Raw genomic sequence first — 12,681 nt, forward strand, 5'->3', positions numbered from 1 at the left:
CTTATACATGTACCACAACTTCTTTATCCATTCATCTGTTGATGGACATTTAGGTTGCTTAGTCAAAGGAAATATACCAGAGAACATAAGATCATGTTTATCTGTAGATCTGACTTGTTCTGTGATTGTGGGATGTTTGTTTGTTTAAGGCTTATCTCTTTTCAATTTTTGTAAGCTTCAAAGGATAATGAACTGTCTCTTTTCTTCCCCTTTATCAATTGCCCAAATGAAGCAAGTGTGATTATTCACTTAATGATGATATTAAGTGGTATATTTCAAATGACTCTAGATTGATAGAGTATTGACGAGAAAGCTTCAATAATAAACATATATTAAATGTCTTCTTTTGTTCCAAGAATGATCCTGGGAAATGAGGAAACATAAGTGAATGAGACTTGATTCTTGATCATGGGAGATCTCATGAATCAAAACAGATTTCCTTAAAATAATGAAAATGAATTTCCATTGATCTCTTTATTCTTTACAGAGTTGTTACCACAAAGGCATAGAAAAAAATGACACAGCAGGGTTCTCCCTTTAAAAGGGGCCTGTAGGCTGGTGTTAATACAGACTGACTTTAGAACAAATCACATTTGATTTTCGACTCTCAGACTTTTTGGTACCAGGCTATAAAATTTTAAAAAATAGTCAAGGGATATCATTTCCTTTTCCCACTCCCATATTCTTGCCTGGAGAATCTTGTGGACAGAGGGGCCTGGTGGGCTACAGCCCATGGGGTTGCAAAGAGTCAGACACACCTGAGCATGCACACACACACTCATTCACACATGTCTGGAATCATCAGAAAAATATCTGTGAAGTCTTACTGAAAGATTTTTCTGTGGTGTGACACATTTCTTATCCCCTGGTATTTTCAGATATCAAGAAATGAGAAAACGTGGAAAATTTGGTTTGATAAGGAAAACCCTGAGGAGGAACCCCTTCCAAATGCCTATGATAAATCTCTTGATTGCTTTCGACGTCTTCTCCTTATTAGATCCTGGTGTCCCGACAGAACCATTGCCCAGGTAAAAAGTGCATATGTTAAAAAATAAGAGAATATTTTAAAGGAGAATTTCCTTTTAAATTTTAAAGAATATTTAAAATGTTAACCCCCATGAGAATTTTCATATGAGCTTCTGTATAATTTTCCAACAATGCAGTTGTGAAAAATGGAAAAATGTACTGAGGTGTACATGTGGCTAAGTGATTTACTAATTTTATTTGGCCTAAGTGGTACAATAAGAGTGAATGAGGAAGCTACTTTTTGTTTTGTTTCTTTTTAAATGTTTTTTTTAATTGTGGTAAAAATCACATAATATAAGTCATACTATTTTACCACACGTAACTATACGGTCCAGTGGCACTAAGTACATTCACATTGTTGTTCAAATCTCACCATCATCCATCTCTGGAGTTCTCTACCTTCCTGAACTGAGACTCTGTCCCCATTAAACACTAATTCCTCAATTTCCTTCCCCACCCCATCCCAACCCCTCAACCCCCTGCTGGCATCTACCAATGTACTTTCTGACTCTATGAATTTGACTCTTCTAGGTACTTTGCATAAGTGGAATCAAAATTTGTCTGCACCTACTGCATATTGAAATGCATCTTTAATGTTAGCTTAATATATGTCCTACAAACAGATTGCACCATCCTTGTTTTCCCTTGTGCTATGTATTAATAGTAGGGTAGTCGAAGTTAATTTCCCTGGTAGCTCAGATGGTAAAGCGTCTGTCTACACCGGAGACCCGGGTTCGATCCCTGGGTTGGGAAGATCCCCTGGAGAAGGAAATGGCAATCCATTCCAGTACTATTGCCTGGAAAACCCCATGGACAGAGGAGCTTGGTAGGCTACAGTCCATGGGGTCGCAAAGAGTCGGACACGACTGAGTGACTTCACTCACTCACTCACTCACTCACTCAGGGTAGTCGAAACTACGTTTCTAAGGTGGGCACATTGGTATAACATAAAGGTAATGCATTGTTCTTCCATATCATTTTTACATTAACTCAGAAAAGATAGGGAACTCCATTTTGCCAGTAGTAATGTAGTATTCCCTGGTGGCTCAGATGGTAAAGCATCTGCCTGCAATGCAGGAGACCTGGGTTCGATCCCTGGGTCGGGAAGATCCCCTGGAGAAGGCAATGGCAGCCCACTCCAGTATTCTTGCCTGTAAAACTCCATGGACTGAGGAGACTGGTAGGCTACAGTCCATGGGGTTGCAAAGAGTCGGACATGACTGAGCTACTTCACTTTCAATGTAGTATTTCTTGAGTAGGAAGACTGTTCAGTTACTAGAGAGGAAAGAGAAAGTCTACAGGGCTGTACAGAGTTCCCAAACCCATAGTCGTTATCCTGGGATGTGTCATAAACCTTGATGTGAGAAAGAAGCTTTGCATAAAATTCCTTGAGTGACACTTAGGTTTAAATATAAGCCCTGCCTCCAGAAGATCCGTCTTTTCAAAGACTTTTCATCTGCTTCCATCATGGAAGTATACACATGAAACAGACTTGTGGTGTCTTGCCTTCACAGCTAAAAGTTAAATGCTACTATTCCCAGACACTGATTTTTTTAATGGACTTTTAAGAATAAGCCATAAAATAACAGTAGGCTGGAGTTTCACATAGAAGGTAGGGAGTTTTCCCCTTTACTGTCCAGAGGACTGTTAAAAACATTCGGAGTAACCAACTCCCAGTCCTCCTAGGTACTTTGGAAACAACCAAATTCAATGATTTATTCAGAAAAGAAAAATGAATTTTGCAACTCAGGGCCCTGAGATCACCCTTCCGTTGATTTTTCTTCTCAACATTCCCTTTATCTTGCCCAAGTGAACTGTCAAATAGTTGCCTTACTTAAGGGGAATGTAGAAGTTTCAAGTAGACTTTTCTCCCTTCTCTCTCTCGCTCTTTGCCTCCCTCCCTCCTTTCCTTCTCTCTTCTTTCCTTCCTTCTTTCCCTTTTAATTCTTTTCACACTTTATTGGGGTAAATGTGGAAATTTAAATGTCTCCCAGTCCTTTGTAACTTTGTTATCTTTATCCTGGCCTGAAATCCTTAGGCTGACAACAGGCATGTCTTCCTAACGAGTCTCCTCTAGTTCATTCTCACCTCGCCCACCCTAGCCCATCTTATATATTCTAGGAGAAATGGAAATATCATTATGCTCTTCCTCTAATGGCTTCCCATGGTGCTTATGATAACATCCAAGTCTGAAGCAAGATCTAGAAGGCCCCTTGCTAACATGTTCTCTCCTCTGAGGTTCTTATTCTCACATTAGATTTCTTGTGTGATTTTTCAACCAGACACCTTCTTGGGAAGCAGATGAGAAGGTCTACACTGTAGACATATTCAATCCCTGTTCCCCGTAAGAGCATTAGGCTTATTCTCAGCATTTCAGCTGAGCGTGACTGCAGACACAGTCAAAATCCGGGTTAAAAGAACAATGTACTATCAGAGGATGTCTTGTGCTACTGCTAGTTTCTGTATAGCTACTGAGCTAAGAATGGTTTTTATAGTTTTAAATGCTTGAAAAAAACTCAGAACAATATTTTGTGATATGCAAAAATTATACAACATTTGAATTCCAGGGTCCATAAAGTTTTAATGGAACATAGGCTCATTTGTTTGTGGACTCTCTATAGCTGCTTTCATGCTACAGTGATAGGTTAAGTTGTTGCACCAGAGACTGTATGGCCACCAAAATATAAAATATTTACCACTTGGCCCCTGATGTAGGGAACAGTATATTAGCTCATAGCTTGAATAGAAATTTCCATGTGGGATCAATGATGAGTTCTATGACAAGACTGGCTGTTTGAGCTCCTGCTCGACTAGAAGACAAAGCACTTGGATCTTGAGAGATGCTGCAGTGATGGCTGTACCAGGTACCTGTGGCTGAGAAACAACTGCAGTCTGTGGTACACCTGGGCATCCAGGCTATGAAGTCATTTCTGATCACCAAGCACACTGCTTAATGGCTGTGATGAATTTGTATACAAATAGACTTTTGGAGATGCCAAAGAATGTCAACCAAACTTTTAAAGTACCTTTCAGAAGGCTGTAAAAAATGTGTGAAAGTAAAAACGTTAGTTATTCAGTTGTGTCCGACTGTGTGACCCCATGGACTGTAGCCTGCCGGGCTTCTCTGTCCATGGGATTCTCCAGGCAAGAATATTAGAGTGGGCTGCCTTGCCCTCCTCCAGGGGATCTTCCCGACCCAGGGATCAAACCCAGGTCTCCTGTTTTGCATGCAGATTCTTTACCGTCTGAACCACCAGGGAACTGTTTATATTAATACTTATGTTAGGGGATTCCATAGTGGCTCTGGTCAACTGGATATTAAGAGATACAAAAATAAGCGGCATCCTGTGCTCCAAGTACAGTTGGGTTAAACCTTTAAAATTAATTAAGTAATTCAATAAGTATTCAATACATTTCTTTCCATAAGTTGTCATTTAACAGTACTTATGTTAAGCATCCATTCAATCCCAGGCATTGTACTACTTACTTGATTATTTGAATGCTTATAATTTTCCCTTGGGCTTCCCAGGTGGTGCTAGTGGTAAAGAACCCACCTGCCAGTGCAGGAGACACAGAGGTGATCCTGGCAACCCACCCCAGTATTCTTGCCTGGAAAATCCTGTGGACAGAGAAGCCTGGTGGGCTACAGTCCCTGGGGTTGCACAGAGTCAGACACAACTGAGCGCATATGCACACACACACACACACTTTTCCTTTAAAGCATCCTCAATAATAGAGTTGCCAAATATTTTAAACCTTCTGTATAGTATGAAGCAGCCAGTATATTGAAAGAGGTCCCAGACAAGGATTTGACCAACCTGGGTTCTGGTCTTTTAAATGTACGATTATGTTTTTGGCAAGTGAAATCTGAAAGTGTTAGTCACTCAGTCGTGTCTGACTCTTTGAGATCCCATGGGCTGTAGCCTGCCAGGATCCTCTGTCCATGGGATTCTCCAGGCAAGAATACTAGAGTGGGGTGCCATGCCCTCCTCCAGCATATCTTTCTGACCCAGGGATTGAACCTGGGTCTCACGTTGCTGGCAGATAGAGTGAGGATTCAAACAAATAAACAAGTAAATAAAGAGGTTAACTCACAAGAAAACAAAGAAACAAACAAACAACCTCTGCCCTATTTTCCTGGCAGGATTACTGTGGACATCATTGAAATAATCTGCAATAATGAATTTTGGGAACCACACTGAATTGTGAATAAGAAGGGGTTGGAGCTAGTTTTGGTGACCCGTGTGCTGTTTTTGGCAGGCCCGTAAATACATCATGGACTCCATGGGACAAAAGTATGCAGAAGCCGTTATCCTGGACTTGGAAAGGACGTGGGAGGAATCTGACCCTCGGACACCGCTCATCTGTCTCCTGTCTATGGGCTCAGACCCCACAGACTCCATCATCGCCTTGGGGAAGAGACTAAAAATAGAAACGCGCTACGTGTCCATGGGACAGGGCCAGGAGATCCATGCTCGCAAGCTCCTGCAGCAGACCATGGCGAACGTGAGACCTGATGTCTACTTTTGTATTCTGCTGTTGACATTGCTGCTTATAGGGTAACAATGCAGGAAAGAACCTACACATCCTTAAGCGCTGAAATTTATGTGTTGCGTTCTGTTTGCTAAACTGGGAAAAGCACCTCTTAGAAAATTTTCATGGAAAAATGAATACAAAGTAAAATGTTTTCTGCTGAGCCTTGAATTCTGGGAAGCTTGTCTAGTGAAAGCATCTTATTTCCTGACTCATTTGCATAGTGCTCAACCCTGCTCCAGGTCCTGATCCTTCTTTGGGGTTCACAGTCTCCCCTCTGTGCCTTAAGTTCCAGCCCCTGCAGATCTGCTTGGGGAACCTACAGCACTTTGGAATATACAACACAATCCAGAATGCAAAATCTGTGCCCTGGAGTCCCCTAGGCCTGGCCCAGATTCCAGAAGCCAGGAATCTGCCATTACCCTGCGGTGGTACCAGAGATTTTCTGGAAACCTGGCCTGTTGCCTTTCAGGTGGGCTCCTAGAGCCCTTGGCAGCTTGCAAATTCAACAGCATACAGCTCAGGCCATGCTCAGGACTGGTCTGGGGCCATTGTAGCTGGAAGTCATGTGATGACCTGCCAATGGGACAAGTTTAGAGCTGAGGCACTTTGAGAGACTTAAAGTTACCTGCATGCAGAAGGTCCTGTTTCCTCTCTGGAACTCAAGCTCCAGAACACTCGTGTGTTTACTCTGGTCTAACCTTTGGTGTCCAGACAGATCCAATTTTATAATAGTGTACACTCGGGTCACCATCTTGAAGAGCCAGAGGCTCCTCCCAGCCGCATGAAGTCTCCCTCGTGTCCACACGGTCATTTGTCAAAGGCATTTAGAAGGTCCTTCTATATGTACCATCCTTTCTGTCACCTCGCAGGTTTAATGAAAAGGGGAGAAAAACCTCACCATCAACACACAGCAAGACTCTAAAGGGTGTACATTTTGGCAGGTCAATTTGTAGTCAGTCCCTTGGCCTTAACCTCAATTTCCACATATAAAATATATATATGGGCTTCTCTGGTAGCTCAGCTGGTACAGAATCTGCCTGCAATGTAGAAAACCTGGGTTTGATCCCTGGGTGGGGAAGCTCCCCTGGAGGAGGGCATGGCAACCCACTCCAGTATTCTTGCCCTCCTGGAGAATCCCCATGGATGGAGGAGCCTGGCGTACGATAGTCCATGGGGTCAAAAAGAGTCAGACGTGGCAGCATCTAAGCACAGCACAGCAGTGTGGGAGACCCAAATTCAATCCCTGGGTCAGGAAGATCCCCTGGAGAAGGGCATGGCAACCCAGTCCAGTGTTCTTGCCTGGAAAATCCCCTTGGACAAAGAAGCCTGACAGGTTGCAGTCCATGGGGTCACAAAGAGTCAGATATGTGACTGAGCACAACCTTCTTTTGGGTTCCCAGCTCTGCCAGAGGCCCCCTCCGCCCCTGCTCCCCTTTCCCTGCACCCTTTAGCCAAGTACAGGGTGGCAGAAGCGCTTGCCTCTTATTCCTACTGGAGAACATGCAGTCATGGTCTAGATGCTTATCCAGCCTATTTTGGAGCAGACTCCATGCCTCCTTCACTAAGCCTGAGCTCTCCCCTCAATATCTCAAGAACCCTCTGTGCCCTCCAGGGAACACCTCCCCTCCCCACCACCGTTTTGAACAGAACTGGCTGTCTCCCCCCAGCCACAAGGCACGAGGCCCACCATGAAACCACTGGGTTCTAGGTCCTAGCTGCTGACTCTAGAACCTTCCCACTGTGCTACAGCCTGATCCCTTCCCCCAGTCTAGAACTGAGTCTGTTGGGTTCTAGAATCTCCATATTTGCCTCTTCCATCCTCAAGCCCTGCCCTGCCCCCAGCTTTGGTGAAAGGGAGGGGCCTCTCTTGTGCTCTGTGCTGACTGCTGTGCTTAGTTTGCAGTTGGGAGGGGGAGGGCAGAAAGCGCATGATATAAATATATTTCAGTTCAGTTCAGTTCAGTTGCTTAGTCGTGTCCGACTCTCTGTGACCCCATGGACTGCAGCATGCCAGGCTTCCTGGTCCATTACCAATTCCAGGAGCTTACTCAAACTCATGTCCATAAAGCCGGTGATGCCATCCAACCATCTCATCCTCTGTCATCCCCTTCTCCTCCTGCCTTCAATTTTTCCCAGCATTAGGGTCTTTTCCAATGAGTTAGTTCCTTGCATCAAGTGGTTAAAGTATTGGAGTTTCAGCATCGGTCCTTACAATGAACATTCAGGACTGATTTCCTTTAGGATTTACTGGTTGGATCTCCTTGCAGTCCAAGGGACTCTCAAAAGTCTTCTTCAACACCACAGTACAAAAGTATCAGTTCTTCAGCGCTCAGCTTTCTTTATAGTCCAACTCTCGCATCCATACATGACTACTGGAAAAACCATACCTTTGACTAGATGGAATTTTGTTGGCAGAGTAATGTCTCTGTATTTTAATATGCTGTCTAGGTTGATTATACCTTTTCTTCCAAGGAGCAAGCATCTTTTAATTTCATGGCTGCAGTCACCATCTGCAGTGATTTTGGACCCTAAGAAAATAAAGTCTTTCACTGTATCCATTGTTTCCCCATCTACTTGCCGTGAAGTGATGGGACTGGATGCCATGATCTTAGTTTTCTGAATGTTGAGTTTTCAGCCAACTTTTCACTCTCCTCTTTCACTTTTATCAAGAGGTTCTTTAGTTCTTCTTCACTTTCTGCAATAAGGGTGATATCATCTGCATATCTGAGGCTATTATATTTCTCCCGGCAATCTTGATTCCAGCTTGTGCTTCATCCAACCCAGCATTTAGCATGATGACCTCTGCATATAAGTTAAATAAGCAGGGTGGCCATATACAGCCTTGACATATTCCTTTCCTGATTTGCAACCAGTCTGTTATTCCATGTCTGGTTCTAACTGTTGCTTCTTGACCTGCATACAGATTTCTCAAGAGGCAGGTCAGGTGGTCTGGTATTCCCATCTCTTGAAGACTTTTCCACAGTTTGTTGTGATCCACACAGTTAAAGGCTTTGGCATAGTCAATAAAGCAGAAGTAGATGTTTTTCTGGAACTCTCTTGCTTTTTCAGTGATGCAGTAGATATTGGCAATTTGATCTCCGGTTCCTCTACTTTTCCTAAATCCAGCTTGAACATCTGAAAGTTCATGGTTCACGTACTGTTGAAACTTGGCTTGGAGAATTTTGAGCATTACTTTGCTGATGTGTGAGATGAGTGCAATTGTGCGGTAGCTTGAGCATTCTTTGGCATTGCCCTTCTTTGGGATTGGAATGAAAACTGACCTTTTCCAGTCCTGTGGCCACTGCTGAGTTTTCCCAATTTGCTGGCATATTCAATGCATCACTTTCACAGCATCATCTTTTAGGATTTGAAATAGCTCAACTGGAATCCATCTGCTTCACTAGCTTTGATTGTAGTGATGCTTCCTAAGGCCCGCTTGACTTCACATTCCAGGATGTCTGGCTCTAGGTGAATGATCACACCATCATGGTTATCTGGGTAGTGAAGATCTTTTTTGTGTAGTTCTTCTGTGCATTCTTGCCACCTCTTCTTAACATCCTCTGCTTCTGTTAGGTCCATACCATTTCTGTCCTTTATTGAGCCTATATTTGCATGAAATGTTCCCTTGGTATCTCTGATTTTCTTGAGATGGACAATACATCCATGATTTGGAATCCCAGGTCTAGTCCTGGCCTCTCCTTCCTCTTGGCCTCCCCTGACCACCAATACTGACTTCCTCCCTCTGCTAATACTGTACTTAGAAAACAAAGACACTAACATTCCCAGGACACTGATTCAATTTGAATTAAAATAAATAATGGTGGAACTAATATTATAATTTCAGGAAACCAAATTAGAATTTAATTGGAATATTTTTAGCCTTCAATTTATCTGTGTTTTCTGTTTAGTAGTTTAATTTCTAGTCAAATGTAAAAAGATTTCTTACTATTATTAGCATGTTTAAAACTTGTCAGAGACAATAGTGTTTTATGCCAGAATGAACCAACTCTTCTAGAATAGTAAAATGGAAGATCTGCTCAGTAAGAAGAACACAAAATATTAATACTGAAAGCAGTGAGGCCAAAGAAGCAAAGTTGGCTAAGGGATTCCTTTCTGTGGCTGAATGTTCAACTATCAAAATTCTCAACTAAGAAACTTAGATCAGGAGTCACTTGTATTCTGGATGAAAGAGCATCTGAAGCCTTTTTGTTGTTATGTTTTGCATTTAATTCTCCTTTTTTTGAATTGTGAACAGTATCAATTAAATTTTCATAGGAAAAAATTAAATATTTATTCATTATATACTTCTGAAGAAAATTTAAGCAGATATGTGACATTCCAAAAGGGATCAGTTTTACATGTAACTTGATTAAGATTTTAGGTCTGGTACTTAGTTTATGTTGTGCAAAGAAAAATAGGTTACACTAATCAAATCAAAATGATCCAAAATTACAGAGTCAAGAAAATAACTCAAGATTATGTTCTGTATATTGTAGATGATTTTAGCAAAATTATTCTATGGGTTAGATATTGAAATGATTATTATTGGGGCTTCCATAGTGGCTCAATGGTCAAGAATCTGCCTTCCAATTCAGGAGACCTGGTTTTGGTCTCTGGATTGGGAAGATCTGGAGAAAGAAAAGGCAACCCGTTCCAGCATTCTTGCCTGGGAAATCCCATGGATAGAGGAGCCTGGCGGGCTATAGTTGATAGGGTTGCAGAAGAGTCAGACATGACTTAGCAACTAATGCAACAACAAAATTATTATTGCATGACCTAAATTTTTGCCTGTGTTGCTTTGTACAAGGAATCTTCTTATGCACATAGAATAATGTGTATCAGAGATATGACTTATTATCTTCTAAGACTCTTGTTGTTAGAATAGTCTGATTCCCCAGAGAAGGCACTTACACATTCTAGAGGATATGAACCCTGTTGTGGTATTCTAGGAACTCTCTTTTTATGTTTTGCTTTGGGATTTTCATGACTCCAACCATATATTATTACTGCATTGGCATGCTAGTAATGGCATCCCATCAGACACACTTATGGAACAAGAAAAAGTGTAACCTATCTCAGTTAAACCTGATTGTATTCTTAGATTTGATGTAGATTAATTTATAGGGGTTAGTGTATTTTTCTATCAAGTTTTAATTACTTAGTTTCTGAAGGAGGTACTAATTTGAATCTCTGGGTGAAACACAAAATGGACTAATTTCCATTTCCTGTTGCTGACTTAGGGAGGATGGGCCCTTCTGCAGAACTGCCATCTGGGACTGGATTTCATGGATGAGCTAATGGATATAATTATAGAAACCGAGTTTGTACATGACTCGTTCCGCCTGTGGATGACAACCGAGGTTCACAAGCAGTTTCCCATCACCCTCCTTCAGATGTCCATCAGATTTGCCAATGAGCCCCCCCAGGGCCTCCGGGCAGGACTGAAAACAACATACGGTGGTGAGTCGAGAAATCCTTCCAAGTTTATGGACGTTCTTATGCTTACATTGTTTTCTTTAAAGGCATTATGGAAAAGGAATTCGATAGGATTAGTTATAGCAAGTGGTGCTATGATTTAAGATGATGGTGAGAGCAGAGCCACCTCTGTCCTGCTGCACGTGGAGTATCCTTGGCCGTGTTTGGGCCCCAGAGCTTCGGATTCCAAGTTGCATTTTTCCTGTCTCCCCAGTGTCACTCTCCTTTGGCCTGTGCTTTTCAGTTTCCCACTTGACTCAGTGGGAAAGAATCCTCCTGCCAATGCAGAGACACGGGCTTGATGCCTGGGTTGGAAAGATCCCCTGGAGAAAGAAAAGGCAACCACTTTAGTATCCTTGCCTGGGAAATCCCATGAACAGAGGAACCTGGTAGGTTACAATCCATGGGATCACAAACAGTCAGACACAACTTAACAACTAAACAACCACAACCTTCTCTGCTAGACAGCTGCCCTTTTATGTTACATCTAAACTGGATAGTGTTGCTGTTTACGGTCTTCATGCTCCATACCTAATGGCAGGGCAGTAGCCTCTTCTAAGACAAGAAGCTGAATTAAAATTATGGCCTCTGCCTTCATCTCATGTATAAGGATGTCAGGATGTGAGCGAATTTAGAAATCCGACCACAGCAACCGAATCAGACCCAAATGCCCCTCCTGCCCCAACTGGAGCCAAGATTGTTCCCAATACATTCACTCCCTCTGTGTTATACCTTCCTGTTTGAAACTCACAGTCACAGAAAAAGTGTGAGCTTGGAGTTAAAAATCCTGCTTCTGGTCCTTCCTGAACAAATACCTTTATTCTCATGGGTGCTTATCACTCAAACAACCTGTGTTTCAGTTTTCTAGTATCTAAAATGGAGATAATAAAATGATAAATGTAAATTATAATAATGTATTTAATAATCAACATAGTTATTACATATAAATTTGAAAAATCTACAAAGAGATTTTTTTTGGAGTTGCTAACATTTTTGCCAATAGAGCAGATGTGGAATGATGATGTCTGTAAAAACAGTTTGCAAATGAAAACATTTATAATTGTATATGTGACAAATGTATATCTGTAAAATAATCATAATTACAATTTGGAGAATATACTCAGGTTGCAAAGGGCTTCTTTTTAATTTTATTATTTTTTATTATTCTTTTTAACTGAAGTATAGTTGCTGTACAACATAAGTTACAAGTGTACAATATCGTGATTCATAATTTCTAAAGGTTATATTCCATTTATAGTTATTGTAAAATACTGGCTATGTTGCCTATATTACACAATATATCCTTCTTATTTTACATCTATTGGTTTGTGCTACTCAATTGCAATGGGCTACTGTATACACTATTCTAATTAATATTAAATTGTTAATAGAGTATATAGAAGTCTTTGCAGCCTTTGTCTTTGCAGTCTCTGCATACATGCCCTTTGTAGTAATAATAATAATAATGTCTGTTATTAGTAGTCATTGTAGTAATAGTAGCAGTATTTATTTTGCCACCATTTTTAGCCCTACTTTTTTCTTGTTATGTTGGTAAGAACTTTATCCATGTGGGTAAGACCCCACTCCCTTCAAATCTCTGTGCATATTTTTCAGAGAAATGCCCTCTGGGTACCCAAAAGTTAA

The 12,681-nt window shown here is 41.4% G+C and overlaps 1 protein-coding gene across 1 annotated transcript in view; it reads left to right on the top strand.

The window, feature by feature from the left end:
• The window catches only part of DNAH5 (dynein axonemal heavy chain 5), a 250,716-nt gene that overhangs the window by 207,541 nt on the left and 30,494 nt on the right, over positions 1-12,681 (top strand). Inside the window, exons 70-72 of the mRNA XM_068990531.1 lie at positions 879-1,028; positions 5,287-5,532; positions 10,803-11,022. Of these exons, the coding sequence (XP_068846632.1) occupies positions 879-1,028; positions 5,287-5,532; positions 10,803-11,022 (616 nt within the window). The remainder of the gene's footprint in view (positions 1-878; positions 1,029-5,286; positions 5,533-10,802; positions 11,023-12,681) is intronic.

This window comes from Capricornis sumatraensis, chromosome 18 (genome assembly GCF_032405125.1).
Source record: "Capricornis sumatraensis isolate serow.1 chromosome 18, serow.2, whole genome shotgun sequence".
NCBI lineage: Eukaryota > Metazoa > Chordata > Mammalia > Artiodactyla > Bovidae > Capricornis > Capricornis sumatraensis.